At 38.3% G+C, this 19858-nt stretch overlaps 1 protein-coding gene across 2 annotated transcripts in view; it reads left to right on the top strand.

Annotated features, from left to right (window-relative positions):
* Positions 1-19858, top strand: part of PPP3CA (protein phosphatase 3 catalytic subunit alpha) — a 316051-nt gene that overhangs the window by 262516 nt on the left and 33677 nt on the right. For both annotated transcript variants that reach the window (XM_080796591.1, XM_080796592.1), the window contains exons 9-10: positions 16065-16190; positions 18344-18418. In XM_080796591.1, coding sequence (XP_080652717.1) covers positions 16065-16190; positions 18344-18418 — 201 coding nt within the window. The remainder of the gene's footprint in view (positions 1-16064; positions 16191-18343; positions 18419-19858) is intronic.

The following is a 19858-nucleotide window of genomic DNA, read 5'->3' as shown; positions in this document are numbered from 1 at the left end:
TTTCAAAAGACTTTTGTGTAAAATCTCTGAAGCACTTTAAAGCTATTATACTAACACTGTGTACAGTATGTGGGAGTGGGAGTCAGTTATTCACGGCTGAAGTGAGGCTATTACTGTATTTGAATAAAATAAATGTTAACGAGAATTGTAAAAGGCAGTGCCAGAAAGCTGGGTTGCAAACTCCTTCAAAATATCATCAATGGAAAGATAGCAGTGAAGAATCTCTAAGTTAACCGTCTGATTCTTAGAAACAGATAACCATATAAGGCTCTGGAGTTGTGTATAACCCAAGAATTAAAATATGATGCGATTTTTAAGCGCCTGCAAATTAAGGCAGCAGCAAGAGCTCTTCGGCTACACGAAATAGTGAGAAAAATGGGTGTATTCTGGCATCTTAAAACCAATCCTAGGTGTGTGATCAGCTTCATGTTTCAATGTCTGTAGGTTGTGATTAGTAGTTCATACTTGCCTGCAGTGAAAAGAGGCTTTCTAAAAGTAATGAGGACTGTAAGTGGCCCTTCCTTACTGTAGCCCACACTGATTCACGTGGTGCTTAGACTTGCCCTCCTACAGGAGCACAGGCCAACCACTCACCCCTCCTCCGGCCTCTGTCTCCTCACTCTGAGGACTCCTGCAACCTGTCCGGGCAGAAGATGGAGTGAGCTTGCGATCACAGCTCTGCAAGGAAACAGCCAGCTCATTTACATGTATTGACATGCAGTGACATCTCTGCAAAAGGAGAAAAAAAAAATTCTTCTGTGAATAATAGATGAAATTACCTTGCAACAAAATGCTGTGCAGTATTAAGATATTATCATCTTTGAATATTTTATGTTGCTATCATTATGCCACCTGTCAGTGGCTTCAGGGAAACTGACAGAAAACACCCCGTTCTCCTCAGCCTCTTACTTATAGTTTCACTTTGTGACTCGATCTACCTTTTTAAGCCATCTTGCTGCTTCTTCCTGAGTGAACCCTTTGCTTTTAGCGAGCTGCATTATTCCACTCATGGCCCTGTACAAATTATTCCCTTTCACCACGTCTTTGCCCACATGACTTTTTTTCTATCTTGAATACTTGTCTCCCTCTTCTCTGCCCATCTAAATGGCCTGTTCTCAGACTCCAGTCAGTTTCTAAAGACTTCTCTCTCTCTCTCTCTTTTTGTATTATTTTATTTCTGTATTTATTTTGTTAACATGTAAAGTATTATTTGTTTCAGGGATGCAAGGTCTGTGACTCATCAGTCTGACACAATTTCTAAAGACTTCCGTTGGTAGGCCTTCCCTGAACTCCCAAAATACCAATCATTTGCCCTCGTACTTATCACTTAATTTTTTTTTTTCTTGTTAGCTCTTCCTATAGTTAGCATTGCTATATCTTCCCAATGGATTATCATTAGTTTGAAGTGGGGGCTTTTTGGAGCACGTGATAAGGCCAAGTAGCGTGCATTATACATGGTAGGCCATCAACACATTCATTGATTGAAGCATTTTCTTTCTGGAAATAAAATAGCAAGACAGTGCCCCAAAGGGCCCTACCGGACCCACAGAGCTCTAGCTCACTTTAAGTTACTGTTGTACCCAGTTCTGATACCCTTTCCAACTTGGAGTTAAACATTTGCAGAGCACTTTGGCCGTTTGAATTGTTTTCCTCCTTTGAATCTGTAGCCCTAAGGGCAAAACAATTTTCATAATTACCCAAACCCACTGAACAGAAGAAAACTACAAGAATGACACATGCACACTGCTTCTGCTAACAACAACAACAACAACAATATGTCAGGGTGCCTGGGTGGCTCACTCAGCTAAGTATCTGCCTTTGGCTCAGGTCGTGATCCCAGGGTCCTGAGATGGAGCCCCACATTGGTCTCCCTGCTTAGCAGGGAGTCTGCTTCTCCCTCTGCCGCTCCCCCTGCTTGTGCTCTCTCTCTCTGTCAAATAAATAACATCTTCAAAAAAAATAATAATAATATGCCACCAGTAAAAATGACTTCAACCTCCTCCACTCACCACTGCAACAAACCATTACTGAGAACTTACGTATACTAAGCATTGTGCTAGGTGCTGCATGTATAAAATGAACAAGATGAGCATTTTCCTTCACCCTACTTGGGTTTTTAACTTCGTGGTGAAATAGATGTTAAGTAAGGAATTCCATCAATAATGATTCAGACATACTTGGAAAATACTACAAAGAAAGGAGTGGTATTAAGTGAGAGTGGAAACTAGTTCATGGAGACCAAATGATAATAATAATAAGCTTAACTGATGAAGTGACACGAAAGCAATCTTAGAGTAAAATCTCTCTGTATCGAGAAATAAGGGGCAAATGTGAACTCTGCCTTAGTTTGGCCGAAAATTATAATGAACCTCTGGAAAAATGTGTTTTAAACCTTGATCTCTCTAGCGATACACCTGTGCTTCAGGGTAATCTAAAGGAAATCACACAAGGTTGCGATGTGGTACCAGTTCCCTGTAGTTTAGATGAGTTGTCATTGGGGGGGGGGGCGGTGAATGGGTGAATGGATATACAGTATGGATATAGAGAAATACAAATATACATACCAGGAGTATATACTCAGTTCCAGGAAGAGCTACTGACAGTAAAACTAAGCAATTAAATAAAATTTATTAAATGAAATGTATTTTGGATTTGAGAAGAAAAACCTAAATGGCAATCACACTAACTTAGTAATTAAGACCAAAGATTAAAAATGACGGGGAAGAAAATTAATTCAGTATTAAAGTAGGTTAAGGAAGAGAGAGATGCAAAATTGGGTTTCGAGGATAAGACAAGAAAAGCATCGTATGCTAAAATCCTAACATGAAAAGTCTACCCTTTTTGATGGGGGAAAAAATGCATTATGATAGTTTAGACTTTTAAACTAGGAAAATTGATAGAATTACTTTTAAAAAGCATTTTAGCCCTACCCAAACTTGACACAGTCAACGTCCTCAAATATTTTCCTTCAAATAGTAGTCATTATCTTCAGCAGTACCATTTATAAATAAAGAGATAATTTATGGCTTGGCATGCTGTCATAAAGGGAGGATTGAATTTCTCCTATAAGAAACCAAGGGAAGAATCTTATTGGCAGTCATGATGTGGACACGCAGGAGCAAATGCAACATATCTGAAGTCAGCTCACCTTGGTCCCCTGCTGTCTAGGGTGAGCACTCAGACCTCAGGGACACCATCCATGCCGTGGGCTGCCAGCCCCGAGAACCTCATTTCTTTCTTTCTTTTTTCTTTTCTTTTCTTTCTTTCTTTTTTTTTTTTTTTTTAAGATTTTATTTATTTGACACAGAGAGAGAGAGTACAAGCAGGGGGAGCGGCAGACAGAGGGAGAAGCAGGCTCCCTGCTGAGCAGGGAGCCCCTTATAGGACTCAATCCCAGCATCCTGGAATCCCAGGCTCATGACCTAAGCCCTCCAGGTGCCCCGAGAACCTCATTTCTTATCCTAGCATAGTTCTTTCATACCAAGACCTTGTTTCAGCTTTTAGGAATTGTGTTCACAAACTTAGTGGTATGTGGCACCTGCCTGGTTCAGGAGCCAAACGCAAAACCAACTAGATCCTTATCCTGGGCAAAAAAGGGAGATGGTTGGGGGCAGAGGAGGGGGGTTGTCTCTGGAAAGGAGTAGAATTCATGCCCAGGCAACCCTAAGTTGGAATCTTAGCGTCTTCTTCTATAGCATGCCAAAATCTTACTTCCCTACAAAACTGACCACATTTTATAAGCAGGAAACCATTTCTGTAGAACCTGAGGCCTATCTTAATGATAGGAATAAGCTTGAGCTTGACATCAACATTTTTAAAGCATGTTTTAGGTCTTTACAACCACAGGCATAAATATAATCATTAGTGCTTTACAAGTTAGATAAAATTAATCCAGAGATTTTGTCCAATGGCCACAATTTTCCCAGCTTTTACTTTTCTCCTGCCACCATATCAAATCTAAAGATCCTCTTAATTGGTCTTGAGTGACTGTTTGCCGAGATCACTCTCCTCAATATAATAAATGTAAATATATATTCATGGTAGCATTTTGTTATTTGATATTTGCTAGCAAGTTGTAGGCTCTGTGTTTTTCTTGTTGTTACTAACGCAAAACAATAAGTAAAATAAGTCCCGTCGAAAAATAGTAATTCCTTCCTTTATGTAGTAAGCATTTTTATTCTAAAAGACGTTTATTCTTGACCCAAATGAGTATTGTTTTACACACATTGGAAAAGTAATTTCTTTATGATGATTATTAAACCTAGGGCAGTCTGTGGGCAAATGATGTGGAATCTACAACCTCACGGAAGAGCAAAGTGGAAAGCATGAAGAAAACTCTTAGCATTCACTTTCTGTATTATCTGTATGAGGTGGTAGACAAGAAATGTATGTAGACATTTAAGGCTGAAGAGAACTTTCAGGTGGGAAGTTTTGATTGGTTTTCACAGAAGTCGTCCCTCTGAGATGAATGGAGTGGGGGGTTTTGGCAGAATGTCCCCTTTCGCTGCCTGTTATATTCACAACACTTTAGTATATGAAATTAATATAACTGTGATTATAATTTCTTATACTATTATCATTATCGTTGTTACCTTGACTGCTACAACTTGGTATATTTTCTTTAAAGTCTTAGGTTGGTAATAATATATTTAGTAAATGTAAATATTTCTCTTCAGTTGGGATAGCATGTGCACAAATGTTATTTGCTTTATTCATGCAAGTTACATATAATAATAATAATAATAATGTAATAATAGAACATTTACTTTGTGCCAGACACTGCTCTAAGTTTCTGTGTGTAAATGCATTTAATCTTTCAACACTCCATGAATTACATTCTAATCATGATTTTACTGATGAAAAACTAGGGCACAGAGAGGTTGCACACTTTCGCCAAGGTTCACACAACCTGTAAAAGCACTGAGATTGAAACTTGGCAACCTGACGCCAGGGCTCGCAAGTTAACCTCTGTCTGTGTTCTTTTAGGTCAGCTTTGTTATCTGCAAGTATTCGGGGCAGTGTTTGTCCCGATCCCCTGTTCAACTCATGGCTCCATTATGTTGAGGTGACTAACTGTTCTTCAATAAGAAAAGAACAGCTTTTGAAATGAAGTCATTTGTTATCCCTTTAAAATTACATGAATGATATACATTCAAATATATACATTACTAAAAGAATGGGGTATCTCTTATGTTCTTCTCAAATAAATAATTTCTCTCTTTAAAAAGTGTCCCTTAGGTACTTAGACTCTTGCTTTTGTTCATTTAGCTCCATTGCGAAAGTGTCATTGCTGGAGGTCACTTTCTAAATAGATATTTTTGTCCAGTTGTCCACTTGCTTACATTGAAGCATTAATGGGACAGAGGATAAAACAGAAAACCCATCAAGATTTAATATTTAAGAATTACCCTGAGTATATGTTTTAATTGAATGCATCCTCAGTATTGTTGCAATGACAAATGAACTTCTTGGTTGCGTAACCATCACTGCTACATAATTACCGATTTTGGCAGTGAAGCAATTGTGGAACTTCCCTAAGTAAGTAGTAACTCAGTGAGTTACCCTGCTTCTCACAGAGTGTCACCCATAGAATTAGAGGATTGAGCTCTTGAAGTTATACAAGACCTTAAATGAAGATGAAGACAGGGAGCAATGCTAATTCCTCCCTGCAGGTTCATTGGCAAATCCCGCCGCCAGTTGAAGGGGATCAGCTGGGGGATGTGTCCTGAGGTGTTGCATTCCGTCTTCTGACAGATGGTTAGAAGATTCTTAGACTAAACTGAAACCTATTTCTCTAGAAATCGAATTCTCTGTAAAGCATTTAATAGGAGGAAAAACAGGGACAATCTATGTAATGTTAAAGACCCAAATCATGGACTTATCACTTGCTATTCATTGTCTGGAAATTCTAGATCTGCAAGAAACTTGACCCTGCCAGTGTCGAAAAGTCTGCAGTGATCTTATTTTCCACAGAAAATATCAAAGATATGGGCTTAATATTAACTCAGTGCCAAGGGTATCTTGGAGATAGCACCTTAGAACCACAGCAAGCTCAGGGCTTGATACCAAGTACAACCTTGAAGATGAAAAGGGTGTTCCGTGATTGCATACAGATACCACCAGTATTCCAGGTACCTCCTGCCCGGGTATCCTAGTGCACTTGGAGCTTATGAGTATCGACCACATTGAATGAGAGCAAGGCATGTGCACAGTGTCTTCTAAGGCCATGCCCACTTCTCTAGCAGTTTAAAGCTTCAGCTAAACCTTTTTCTCTCATTTACTACAGTGGCTTAAGCCTTATTTCTAGCATTATAACAATATGGATTAGAACTTAAAGGTAAAACTGGTAAAGAACTCGTAATTCATTCTTTCCTCTTGACTTAGCAAAAAAATACCTACAGTTTTCTATGTGAAATTGTAACGTAGAAAAAATTCACACTGTTTCACTGGACTTGAGCTGATTGCAAGGATCAGTTTTTGGCTCAGACTCTCCGGATGTTAGTATTTCGATGTGACACTTTAGGTGGGAATTATAAAATGGCAATGTGTTAAACATAGGTAGCTATCCCTTCCTTGAAGAATTTGAAACTGCATCATGATACTTTGTGTTTTCCAGGTGCCAGATATTATATCTGATCATATATATTATCATGGATATTAATCACATATATCATTTTATTTGACCTTCATACTTTGAAAACAACAGAACAGGTCATAATGTTTCCTATTTTACAAGTTTAGAAGGTAAAGCTCAAATAAGGAGAAATATTTGTCCAAGTTCACACAGTTACTTTGTGACAGAGCCAAATTGTTTCCACTCTTGTCTAATTTAGAGACACTTTGGCAATTTTAAGGATTTTATTTATTTATTTGACAGAGAGAGAGACAGAGAGCACAAGCAGGCAGAGAGGCAGGCAGAGGCAGAGAGAGAAGCAGGCTCCCTGCTGAGCATGGAGCCCCATGTGGGGCTTGATCCCAGGACCCTGAGACCATGACCTGAGCCGAAGGCAGCGGCTTAACCCACTGAGCCACCCAGGTGCCCCCACTTTGGCAATTTTAAAACAGGGCTTAGCCTCTGAAGTGACATACTATCTTTCTCCTGAATTCCAACATGTACCCTTCATACTGTTCATATGTGGTTGGTTATATTTTTAGCCTCATGAGAAGTTACATGTTTTATGCTCTGGAAAAAATTGTTCTTACTTTTTCTTTGCCTGCCTGCCTTCTTTCTGTCATTCCTGTCTTTCTCCATCTTGTCCTTCCTTTCTCTCTTTCCTTTCCTTAGACCTTTTCTTCGACCAACATTATTAAACACCAACCATGTGCCAGGTATGGTGCAAAGCACCGTGAAAAGAAAAAAGTGATCTTTGCCTTCTTCATCCCGCCCATCATTTTCCTTTTATTGACTTACCCAAACTCTGTATTTGAATAATGAGCTTCTTCAAAATTTACTAACATAATATTAAAAAGAGAAACGCATAATACACACACACGAGTACACACACAATCATAAAATTGGCTCATACTGTTTCATAGATATATCTGGTACAGTCTCTTTCCTTCACATATGTAAGATACCATCAACCGAGTTTTATGTAGGACACTTATAGCAAAGTAACAAGGTGCCATGAAGGATGAGTGTACGAGGTAGAAGGAGCAGGCAAGGACTAGATATGTTCATAAGAGGATTATATGCAGTAACACACACATGTGTATTTTGAAAAATACAAAATCATTAGCTCACAGCTTCAAAGAAATTATATGTACCTACTGTTCATATTTATTAATGATAAAATATTTCCGATTGATTGAAATTCAGTCACTACATGGAAGTTATTGAGAACTTGCCAGTGAGAGATCCTATGTACTAAATGAAGCAATTTAAACACTAAATTTCTCAAGAAACCCAGACTGAAGAACATCATTAAGACAAAATTACCTAGAAATGAAGCCTTGAAATCTGCCTCCACAAATGACTGAACACTCACTCTTGTCATCAATCTTAGGAACTATAGAGTAAAAGTTAGTTATAAGTTGTAGTCCTTGCTCACCAAATACAGCAACCCTCATGAATTAATAAATTTCCCTTTGTCTAGGTCACTAGTAATAATGAAAAGACTCTTTTTAAAACAAAATACACCAGGCAAGTACAGGACATTGAGGGAAAAACAAAAAGGAAATGAGAGTTAGAATTCAGTTTTCAAAATGTAAGGAATCATAGAGATTGTTTTTATAGATGCTATAATATGTACTACAAAAACCATACATATATGTCTTCACAAAATCCTTAAAGAAAATTGTACCTTAAAAAAATAATATTGGGAGGGTATAAATGAAACAAGACAGGGCCTGGAAAGGAGACAAACCCTAAGAGACTCTTAATCTCAGGAAACAAACTGAGGGTTGCTCGGAGGTTGGGGGGCAGGGGAGGGATAGGGTGGCTGGGTTATGGACATTGGTGACCCTATGTGCTATGGTGAGTGCTGTGACTTGTTTAAGACTGATGATTCACAGACCTGTACCCCTGAAGCAAATAATACATTATATGTTAATAAAAGAAAAAAGTAATCTCGGGGCGCCTGCGTGGCTCAGTGGGTTAAGCCTCTGCCTTCGGCTCAGGTCATGATCCCAGCGTCCTGGGATCAAGCCCCACTTCGGGCTCTCTGCTCAGCAGGGAGCCTGCTTCCTCCTCTCTCTCTGCCTGCCTCTCTGCCTACTTGTGATCTCTGTCTGTCAAACAAATAAATAAAATCTTTAAAAAAAAAAAGTAATCTCAAAGGGAAAATACAGATTTTTAAAAATGTATGGTATCTCTCCCAGAATCAAAGAAACACTTTCATGCAGCATACAGCAAAATCTTAAAATATTGGCAAAGAACATTGTAAGTATGTAGGTCCTATCTCAAGAATTTTATCCATCTGGGGCACCTGGGTGGCTCAGTGGGTTAAAGCCTCTGCCTTCGGCTCAGGTCATGGTCCCAGGGTCCTGGGATCGAGCCCTGCATCAGGCTCTCTGCTGGGCAGGGAGCCTGGATCCTCCTCTCTCTCTGCCTGCCTCTCTGCCTGCTTGTGATCTCTGTCTGTCAAAAAAATAAATAAAATCTTAAAAAAAAAAAAAAAGAATTTTATCCATCAAGCCATCGTGTCTCCTTCTGTGATGGTAGGACTTTGCCAAAAGAACTCACTGATGAACATTGTAAGTATGTAGGTCCTATCTCAAGAATTTTATCCATCTGGGGCGCCTGGGTGGCTCAGTGGGTTAAAGCCTCTGCCTTCGGCTCAGGTCATGGTCCCAGGGTCCTGGGATCGAGCCCTGCATCAGGCTCTCTGCTGGGCAGGGAGCCTGGATCCTCCTCTCTCTCTGCCTGCCTCTCTGCCTGCTTGTGATCTCTGTCTGTCAAAAAAATAAATAAAATCTTAAAAAAAAAAAAAGAATTTTATCCATCAAGCCATCGTGTCTCCTTCTGTGATGGTAGGACTTTGCCAAAAGAACTCACTGATGCTAGTTTTCCTGCTGGGGTATCTATAGTCTACAGGTGGCAGAACTGAAATTTTTTTTTTAATAATTCATTCATTCATTCATTCATTCATTCATTCTTGGGTCTATTGTGCTTTTTTCCCCCTTCTTTTTCTGGTTGTTTTATAATGATTCTAGAGTGCCACCATTTGCTTTCTTCTCATCTTTGTTTCTTTTCTGTTCCTCTGTCCCATCTTTAGAAGATGGGCGTGGGTGGTCATTTAGAGTTAAGGAGAAGAAAAATATTATTAGAGTTCATTATTTCCATTCTTTTGACCTCTCCTCTCCTCTATTGCAAATAGTACTAGTGGTGCTGAGAAAGCCTGAGAAGTATGCTGGGAGCATTACATTACTAATCTAAAGGCTTTCAGAAAAGACGCTTTGTATTCCTCTTGAAATCCACTTGAAATGTGTTGAACCCATGGTTTGGTGAACCAGTTAATAACTCTTTCTAGCAATATGTTACTAACTTCTCTTAAATTAGAAGGTCTGTTTGGATATTTCTGTTTTGTTTTGTTTTGTTTTTTTCACTCGTTGCCCTATCATCATCCTCCCTGATGATGACAATTATGAAGATGTTGAGAAATGTTACCGAGTTCTTACGAAATACTGGTTATTGTGTCTCATCAGAATCTCAAATTTTAAGTAGGGGAAACCCCTTTAATTTACAAATTTGGATATGGCCCAGCATTTTAGTGCATAGTGTGGTAAACAGAGGAATGAATTTTGTTCTTGGGTTTCAGTCTATCCAGGGCACCTAGTTGTGGCATTAAAAATAATAGAGGTCCAGTGGCTCTTCTCTATTTTCAAGTAGGAGCTGTCCCTTGATTACTGGTTTTGTATCCTGTGCATGGCATGGCTTCCAGGTGTACACTGGGTTCTACAGGTGCAGTAAAAACGATTAGACCAAGTAATTGCATAACTTTTAGACCATAACTTTGACATCAGAGAAAGAACTGGCAGTCAGACCTCCAGACTCACGGGGATTGTATTCTTTCCATTATATTGTTCTGACTATTCTTCACAAGTGCGTGTGCAACAGACGAGCACTTTTTTCTATGCAATCTGGTCCGTGCTAAATTTGGCTAATAACGCAAGGTCCGTATTTATGTCATCATCCCTCTCCAGGCCTCTGATGTAACTGTTCAATGACAGGAGGCCATGTATAATTGCCTGTGAAATAGTGAGATTTCTTGATGGTAGACTTTGTTCTTTCTGTTTCTCAGACAAGGTCTCAGGAGTTGGTCTCGAGTGATTCTTGAAGTACAACCATTTGTATTATTTATACTGCACTGGAGATAAATGTCTTTCAAGTACTTCAGAGAACAGCACACTGTTAGAGCTCTAGTTGAGTTTTGTAATCCCAGTGACAGTTAGAGGCAGGTGGCAGGGGCGGACGTGGGAGGTGGAAGATGAAATGTTAACTGTGAATTTCGTGACTATAGATATTTGGGACTGTTTTGGTTTAAAGGTTTTTTTTTTTTCCGTGTATTTTTGTGAGATATATATATATACACACACATACACATACATATATATATATATATATTATACAAAATAATAAAAATTCATGAGTAACCTATTAATATGAGGTTATTTGGGAAGTATTTGTGCATGAATATTTTATGTCACTGAAGAAAAAGAATACATATTGGTGCATTTGCATTTTTATGTTAGTTATTCTTTTTTTAACCTATAGAAAAGTAGGAAAATATTCTATAAATAGCTTCTAGAATTACTGAGAATATTAATCAGTAATTGCATTAATGATGAGGTCTTTGTCCCAGAAGTTTGTTGTTATTCATATCTGGAAGTGGTCATATAAGTTTTCTAGATAAAGTTAGGGGAGGTAATTGAGACCTCGAAACACTAAGTTGCCTTGGATCTTGTGAGTATTAAATGAGAGAACCCATCTAGCAGTCGGGGTTCCTGGCCCTCCAATTCAGTGCTCTTTTTCTTTTTAGAAAGGATAAATGTGGAAGGATAATCTGTCCAAAACTTGTCAGACATTGAATGATTTGTGCAGTTAGGTTGAGAATATCATGGAATTCTAGAAAGAACAAGGACTTTAGATTCAGGCCAAAACTGAATTTAACTGCTTCTCAAGTGTGACCTTGGACAAATAACATCTCTGTTTGCTTATTTTCAAAATGCAAATGATTAAGAACTACTTTCGAGGGATATTGTGAAGATTTGTGATTCTGTTTTGTGAAGGACCAAATTCAGTGCCTGGTATACAGCAGATGCTTAGTAAATGTAGCCACTGTTAAAATGTTATTATTTCTGGTGTTAATAAACAAAAATGGAATCTGAAAAAAAATGTTTGTTTTATCAGGCACTCCAATAAATTGTGTTGAGTCAATTTTGAAAGAATAAATGCCTTCTCTCACCAGCTACAAAACAGAACTTCCGTTTTATCTATAGAGCAACCTGTACCCTCAGTTGGAAATGTGCATCATATTTCATTTTCTCAAATATGTATTTTGGCAAAAGCTAAAACATCTTTAATTATGAATACGATATTCAAAGGTAAATTACTCTGACCGTTAGGACTAGAATTCATTCATCCATTTATAATTTGTAAGAGACAGAAGAGAATGTTGGGAGAGTGATGGATTTGATGTCAGGGAAAGCTGAGTTTAAATAGGAGTCCGTTCATCCAGTTACTGGTTGCATGATCTTGAGCAAGCCACTTCGCTTCTCAACCTCGATTCCTTAGATTATAACATGAAGGCAGTCACACCCGCCTCTCAGATTTGTAGTAAGGATTAAGTGAGATACTCTGTAGAGCCTCTCCCTAAGCCTCTCCTGATCCTCCAGGGTGCTGTTAGTTATAACATCTGTTTTCCTTCTTCCTGCTGTGCCAACCTAATGCCAATAAAAAGGGTGGGGGGGCACTTAGAGAAGAAATTATTCTTCAAAAAGACGACTTAGGGATACCTGGGTGGCTCAGTCAGTTAAGTGTCTGCCTTCAGCTCAGGTCATGATCCCAGGGTTCTGGGACTGAGCCTTACATCGGGTTCCCTGCTTCACAGGGAGCCTGTTTCTCCCTCTCCCTCTGCCCCTCCCCCTGCTTGTGCTTGCTCTATCTCTTTCTGTGTCAAAAAAAAAAAAAAAAAAAGACAAACTTATAACCTTAAAGATCCTTTGGAATTTGTGAGGATACACTCCTGCTATGAATATGCTGTATCCAAAAATAGTAAAGACCTTTTCAACGGAGCTGGTATTCAGGCAGTACTTAGCAAAGGTGGGAAATACTTCACCTTTTCCATCTGGTGGATCAGAAGTATGGATATGGTAATTTGCCATGATTCTTTCATTTTGCATGCCCTTAATACTGTACAAGTGTATCCTTAGGCCGAGTGTCATATGGCATAAATGATAGGATAACTTAAAGAAGAAGGGTTGGGAAACCTGGGTGGCTCAGTGGGTTAAAGCCTCTGCTTTCGGCTCAGGTCATGATCCCAGCGTTCTGGGATCGAGTCCCGCATCGGCCTCTCTGCTCAACAGGGAGCCTGCTTCCTCCTCTCTCTCTGCCTGTCTCTCTGCCTACTTGTGATCTCTGTCTGTCAAATAAATAAATAAAATCTTTAGAAAAAAAAGAAAAAGAAGAAGGGTTGTGTGGAAACATGTGCAGGTTTCAGCATTCTGTGGGAAGAAGAGAATAATTCCCTTCATATTAATGTTGAATGCACTGTCTGCGTTTCTTGTCCCCAAAGTGTCGTGATTCTGTTCCCTGGAACCGGCTGGTGAGCCAGAAATATGATTCAAAGCAAAGACCATACTGTTCCCAAGTATGATTTTAGTGAACTGCAAGCTGCTGAAAACATCAACATATTATTAGGCTACAATATGATATATATAGTATCCAAATTACAGGAGAAACGATAGAGCCTCCTCATATTCTGCATTGATTAAACCCACCAAAAAGATTCTATTCGTTCTGGGCCACACTTTTATAGGGGTATTGCCAACGTGGCGTGTTCCCAGAATAAGGATGAGCAGGATGAGGAAAAGGCACTAAAAGCCATCCCATCTGAAGTAGAGCCAAAGGGAATAGGAAGAATTTTCCTGAAAAAAAAAAAAAAATTTAAGAGAAATACCGAGATCAGTCCTTAGCTTCTGAGCATCTATATTTAAAAGGTGGTATGGGGACGCCTGGGTGGCTCAGTGGGTTAAGCCTCTGCCTTCAGCTCAGGTCATGATCTCAAGGTCCTGGGATCCAGCCCTGCATTGGGCTGTCTGCTCAGCGGGGAGCCTGCTTCTCCCTCTTTCTCTCTGCCTGCCTCTTTGCCTAGTTGTGATCTCTGTCTGTCAAATAAATAAATAAAATCTTTTAAAAAATAAAATAAAATAAATAAAAATAAAATAAAAGGTGGTATGTAGGGACTCCTGGGTGGGTCAGTGTGTTAAGTGTCTGCCTTTGGCTCAAGTCATGATCCCAGGGTCGTGGGATCGAGTCCTGCATGAGGGAGCCTGCTTCTCCCTCTGCCTGCTGCTCCCGCCCCCCCTGCCGTTTGTGCTGTCTCTCTCTTTCTCTGACAAATAAATAAATAAAATCTTTACAAAAATTTTAAAAAGGTTGTATGTGAAACGCAAAGAAACATGAAGCTTATTGCATGACACTTGTCTTTAAAGATATGGAAGTTATGTCTTAAAGACATAGAAGAATGGCTGTGATAAAATTGAATAATAAATGCAATATAGAGGTATAAGCCAATGACTTTTGGAATTCAGAAGAAGTTTAAGATTATATCCACTGGAAGAAATCAGAAAAGATTTCACTAGAGGGGTAGAGTCTGGACTGGACACCACAGGATGGAAAAATCGGGGTACTCAGCAGTTTCTAAGACAATATTCCAGGTGAGGGCACCTGTGTGGCTCAGTTGGTTAAGGGTCCAAGCCTTATCTCAGCTCAGGTCTTAGACTTAGGTCTTGATCTCAGGGTCATGAGTTCAGCAGTGGGCTCCACACTGGGCATGGAGCCTAGGCACCTGCGTATACATACATGTATATATACACACATGTACATATACATATTTATATGTATATATGTATATTCCAGGTGGAGGAGCAAATGCAGTTATGAAAGCAATGCTATGTGAAAGATGTTGTTAAGTAAGAAGTTAATGCAAGGGCTCAAACGCAGTAAACTTTTGGTAGCTTTTCAAAAAATAGATTTTGAAGCGCTGTCTTTATTATCTGTAATCAAGTGCTACAATGTAAAAAAAAATAATGAAAGGGTTGATTTCTCTATGTTTTAAACCCCTAAACAAAACAAGACAAAACCCATTTGATATCATCTAGGATCTCTTCAGTAATTTCCACTAATGTAATGCTAATCAGGCCACGAGAGGATAATAAAAGTAAAATCTTTCCAAAGCTCAAGAAGGTATGATGTGAGAGTTTTGTTCTTCATATTTAAAAGATTATCATTTAGAATCAGAAGCATACTTGTTCTGTATTTTTCCAGAGGGTAGATTTGGATCAGTAAATGGTGAGGAAGTTTTCAACTCAACCTGAGAACTTCCCACAATTTAAAACTGTCTATCCATAGAACAGATGATGCCATTAAAGCAGGTAGCTTTTCCTAAATTGAACGTACTCACAGAGGGGCTCCTTGCTGGCTCAGTCAGCAGAGCATGCAACTCCTGATCTTGGGGTTGTAAGTTCGAGCTCCATGTTTGCTGCAGAGATTACTTAAAAAAGAAATAAGAAAGGGGGGGGGGGAGGTAGGAATGAAGGTAGGAAGAAGGAAGGAAGAAAGAAAGAAGGAAGAAAGAGAGAGAAAGAACTCACAGAGACCTGCTAAACTTGTATCAGGATTGTTATAGAATGAATTTCTGAATCTGGTTACAAGTGAGACTAGCGATGTTCTTAGGATCTCTGCAACCGTAACTTTCTATGTAACTGTGTATCTAAGCTACAGACACATGCAAAGCAGAGTGCAAGGGGCAGATTCATTTTCCTAAGTCATGGGTGGTTCATTCTTTTCAGAAGAAAGATACCAGTATAAAATTTTGTGCAGGATTCAATCCAGACACTTTATTTTATTAAGTCAAGAATGCAATCTAATTTAAACTACTGTGTACAACCATTGTGAGTTCTACTGGGAAATGTGTGGTTTTCTTTTTTCTTTAAGCATAGAAGTAAATTCTGTTCAAATATTTGTGGAGATTATTAAATTGTCAAACTAATTTAGCTATACCACTTTTGTTAGGCTCATTAGATGTTAAATAAGACTACAATGTTCTTGGCTGTGAGAGGAGCTTGACCAATTCCTGACAGACTTTTGATTAACCATATTATATAAATATTTGCCAAATTGTAATGCCATTTCATATTAGCATTCATATATTGTGCAGTTACATATTATACTGAGTATAGTTTAATTCCCAATAGTATAAACATTTGTGACTGATGAAGCTACTTGTCTTGATATTTGGAACTTAAGTCACATTGTTGAACTCTCTGGATCAACTAAAGCCCTGTGGGGAAGCAGAAATATGTGCATGTGAATCTAATGCTCTTGTGTTTGTTGTTTCCAGCTGCAGTATTGAAGTATGAGAACAACGTCATGAATATCAGGCAATTCAACTGTTCTCCTCACCCATACTGGCTTCCAAATTTCATGGATGTTTTCACTTGGTCCCTGCCATTTGTTGGGGAAAAAGGTGTGTTGGGGAATCTTGAGATGTTCTTAATGTAATCATACAAGAAGGAAGGGGAGGAGATGGGGACTATTTTAACCAAAAAAAATTCATGAGTTGCAACATGAGAGAAGTGATTTGAAAGTATGTCACTGTATATACCCTGTTAACAAAATGCAATGACTGAAATAAGGGGAAGCAAAAGCAATGAGAAATACCAGGAGTATTTGTATCATCTCGTTGGAACAATATAACTCTTTTAAAAGTAATAGATATATAGTTTTAACTGGCTTCAAGCTGTAATAATGGCTACTTTTTCTCCTTACCCCTTTGTATTAATTCAGAAGTGCTATTTTATTTTACAAACTCCCTGTCAAATTAAAAGGTTACAATAGCTATGCCTTTCTCACACTTCTGATGTTGAAAATAATCATAGTATGACAGTGATCAATGGCTGTAATAATTTGAAAGACAATATATACAACAAAAAAAATGGTTCGTGACAAATAGAGAGACCATCAGTGTTTACCAAGGGAGACAAATTTACATTTAAAAAGTTGTAACTATTAACTTGTCCCAGTTTTTCAAAGGAATTGGCTTGCCTTTCCTTCCTTCCTTCCTTCTCCCTTTGTTTGGTTTTCTATTTTGACCTAAACCTCAACAAAAATTTCAAGGACAGGCTGGCACCCATTGAGCCTGAGTGTTTAGGTCAGGAGGCCTTGGGATAGACCAGGTCATTCCTTGTGCATCTTGGCACACAGCACTAGAGCAGGTAAATAGACATCAGAATAAAGGTAAGAGTTTGCACATGTTTCAGCATCCCCTCAGAGGGTTGTAGAGAAAAGCTACACATTTTAAAAAATATTTATTTATATTAATAAGTATGTGTAATATATTAATGTAATATTTATATTCTGATAATACTTGGGGGGGTTTCCTTTAAATGCCCTACAATGATTAAACCCAGAAGTTATGATTGGTCAGTGAATAAATCTTTCTTTCGGACACCAAAATAAGTCAAAAATCAATTTTGAGAGTCTCTGATAAGTATTCCCAGCCCTACCCATGTCACCACGTTCCCACCCTGATCAGAACACGGCATGTGTTACTGTCCTCTGTTGGGTTTTCAGGAAACAGAAGCAGTGTGAATCCTGATAACTGCTGGGCACCCTTTGAACACCCTTTGAACACCCTTTGTACAGTTGGGTTGTTTCCATTAAATGTTCAGATTTTGAACATCTGTTATAAAAGAACCTATTCATATATTTGAGTACATAATTCACTTTTGATAATTAAACTGAAGCTATGGATTAGTGTTGGCTACACTGATGTTTTACTATTTATCATATGTCTTCCACTCTAGAAGAACATGGATTTCAAAGAGTAGCTCTTGAGGAAATAGTGGGCAAGTTTCTTTTCACCTTCATGATAGAAACAAACCTAATTTTAGAAATGGTTAAATGTAAATAACGTGCACCTTATAGTGTAAAAGTGATGCAGTACTAATTTCTGTGACAACACTTTCATGCAGTTTTATTGTCCTCAATTTACCCAACAGAATTTCTTGTTAAACTTACCTAAGTTTTATTATCAAAGGCTTTTTGAAATGATACATGTATCAATTCATTTATTTTTTAAATTAGCATCCTCGAAACTACTTCAGATATATTAGTCCCTCAATCAGCATTTTTATTAAACACAAAACTACATGCCTATCACTGTGCTGGGTTCTCTGGGAGATTAAAAAGATTTAAAAAGAGATCTAGCATTCATTGAGTCCCTGCAAAACAGAAGGTCGCAATGTGGTCTACATCTAGTAGCCTCATTGTACAACAAGTAAAAATTCAGAAGTAGCCCTTTCCTCTTTCATAGACATATGGTATATCCACAGCCACATATTTGGTTGTCCATTGTCTTTTAACCTATGGCTAGTTAAATGTTATCATACGATCTCATAGACACAAGCTAATATTTTTATAAACATAAAGTCTGTGTAGAATCACAAAGCCGGTTATCTTTAATGATCTGAATTTTATAGAAACTATCTTGCAGGAGATTCTCTATACAATACAGGTAAGAAATGTTATTGCTAAACTTGCTCCTTAATAATGCCAGAGTAATCATTAAGGTGATAATAAAAATCTGAACGTTTTTGCTTTTATTTTTTTCCTTTTTAGTGACCGAGATGCTGGTGAATGTCCTCAACATCTGCTCAGATGATGAACTGGGGTCAGAAGAAGATGGATTCGATGGTAAGAGACTTGAGCCTATGTGCTAATGCTGTTTGCCAGGTAATCACGTGGTGTCTCCTAGGTAACCCAAAGAGCAAGTCTCTAAGATTAAGCTTATGTTAAATTATAACATAGTACTGAGAATGGAAGATACCATATTTTCCATTTGCTTTGAAGAAGTACACACGCACACACACACACGCACACACATATATATACCATGAAAGAATTTTCCCATTACCCTAAAAACAGTGAACTATTTTAATAACCATCTTTCAATAGCTCACATTGCTAAGTGATTTTTTTGGCCCCTTTAAAAAAAAAAAATTCAACCCTGTAGCAGACGTTAGTTACCATTTACTAAGTATATTTCGAAGAGTGCCTTTAGTGAAGTTGTTCCTGTCAGCTATTCATATTTTGATGTTTATGATAAAAGAAGATATTTACACATTGATATGTTGGTATTCATGTCAATACCAGTATTTTTTTTTTACCTGTAATAAGTAATGAATAAGCTATGTCGCTTTTGTATTGTTGTTTAAGATACTATTTGGTATTCGGTTACCCTTGAAGAGTACGCTGTAAGAGATGAAGACCCATCAGGTGAAAGATGGAGAGAAAAAATTGCTGTGGCTCTTACCACGGCACCCCAAAATCAGTGGAAGCTAACCAAAATGTAGTTGGAGGAAGACAGTGCGAGAGCAAACCGTATTTCCGTAAACATGAATAAGGACTTAACTCTTTGTAGGATGCCAAGATGCTGGAGACTTCATCAAGTCACAGTCTGGATAGAGAGACTGATGCATAAACAGAAAATATCAATGGAATAAGACCGATTATAAATTGAAGAGTGAATGTGGCAGCAGAAATTAGATATTGTGGAAATTTAAACTGATAACATGTTTCCTTTTTTTTTTTTTTAAGATTTTATTTATTTATTTGACAGAGAGAGAGAGAGAGACAGCGAGTGAGGGAATACAAGCAAGGGGAGAGGGAGAGGGAGAAGCAGGCTTCAGGCAGAGCAGGGAGCCTGACCTGAGCCGAAGGCAGACGCTTAACAGCTGAGTCACCCAGGCACCCCAACATGTTTCCCTTTTAAAACTGCACTTAAGTCAAATGAAAACTGAATGTGGCCTTTTCTGAAAGTTAGAATCTAAACAGGATGATGTAATGTTTACTTGGATTTAATGCAGGTCACATCTACAAATGCAAGATACTAATGCTTCAGGCAAAAGTAAAATAAAAGTACTCCTGTGCTCATATGAATTGAGTCTATATACTTAGGTAAATGTGGAGTGTCGAGTTGTGCCTATCCTTTCCTGGTTTTTCTCCTTTCTATAACTTCTCCCAGCTTCATTACCTGTTTGTCTCCATATCCTATTCTTTAGTCATAGATCACAATGCAAGGGTATGCATATTATAAGGAAGGAGAGAAAGTAATATATATATATATATATACAC

Source organism: Martes martes (assembly GCF_963455335.1).
Source record: "Martes martes genome assembly, chromosome: 2".
NCBI classification, from domain to species: Eukaryota; Metazoa; Chordata; class Mammalia; order Carnivora; family Mustelidae; genus Martes; species Martes martes.
This window is presented reverse-complemented; position numbering and strand designations above follow the sequence as displayed.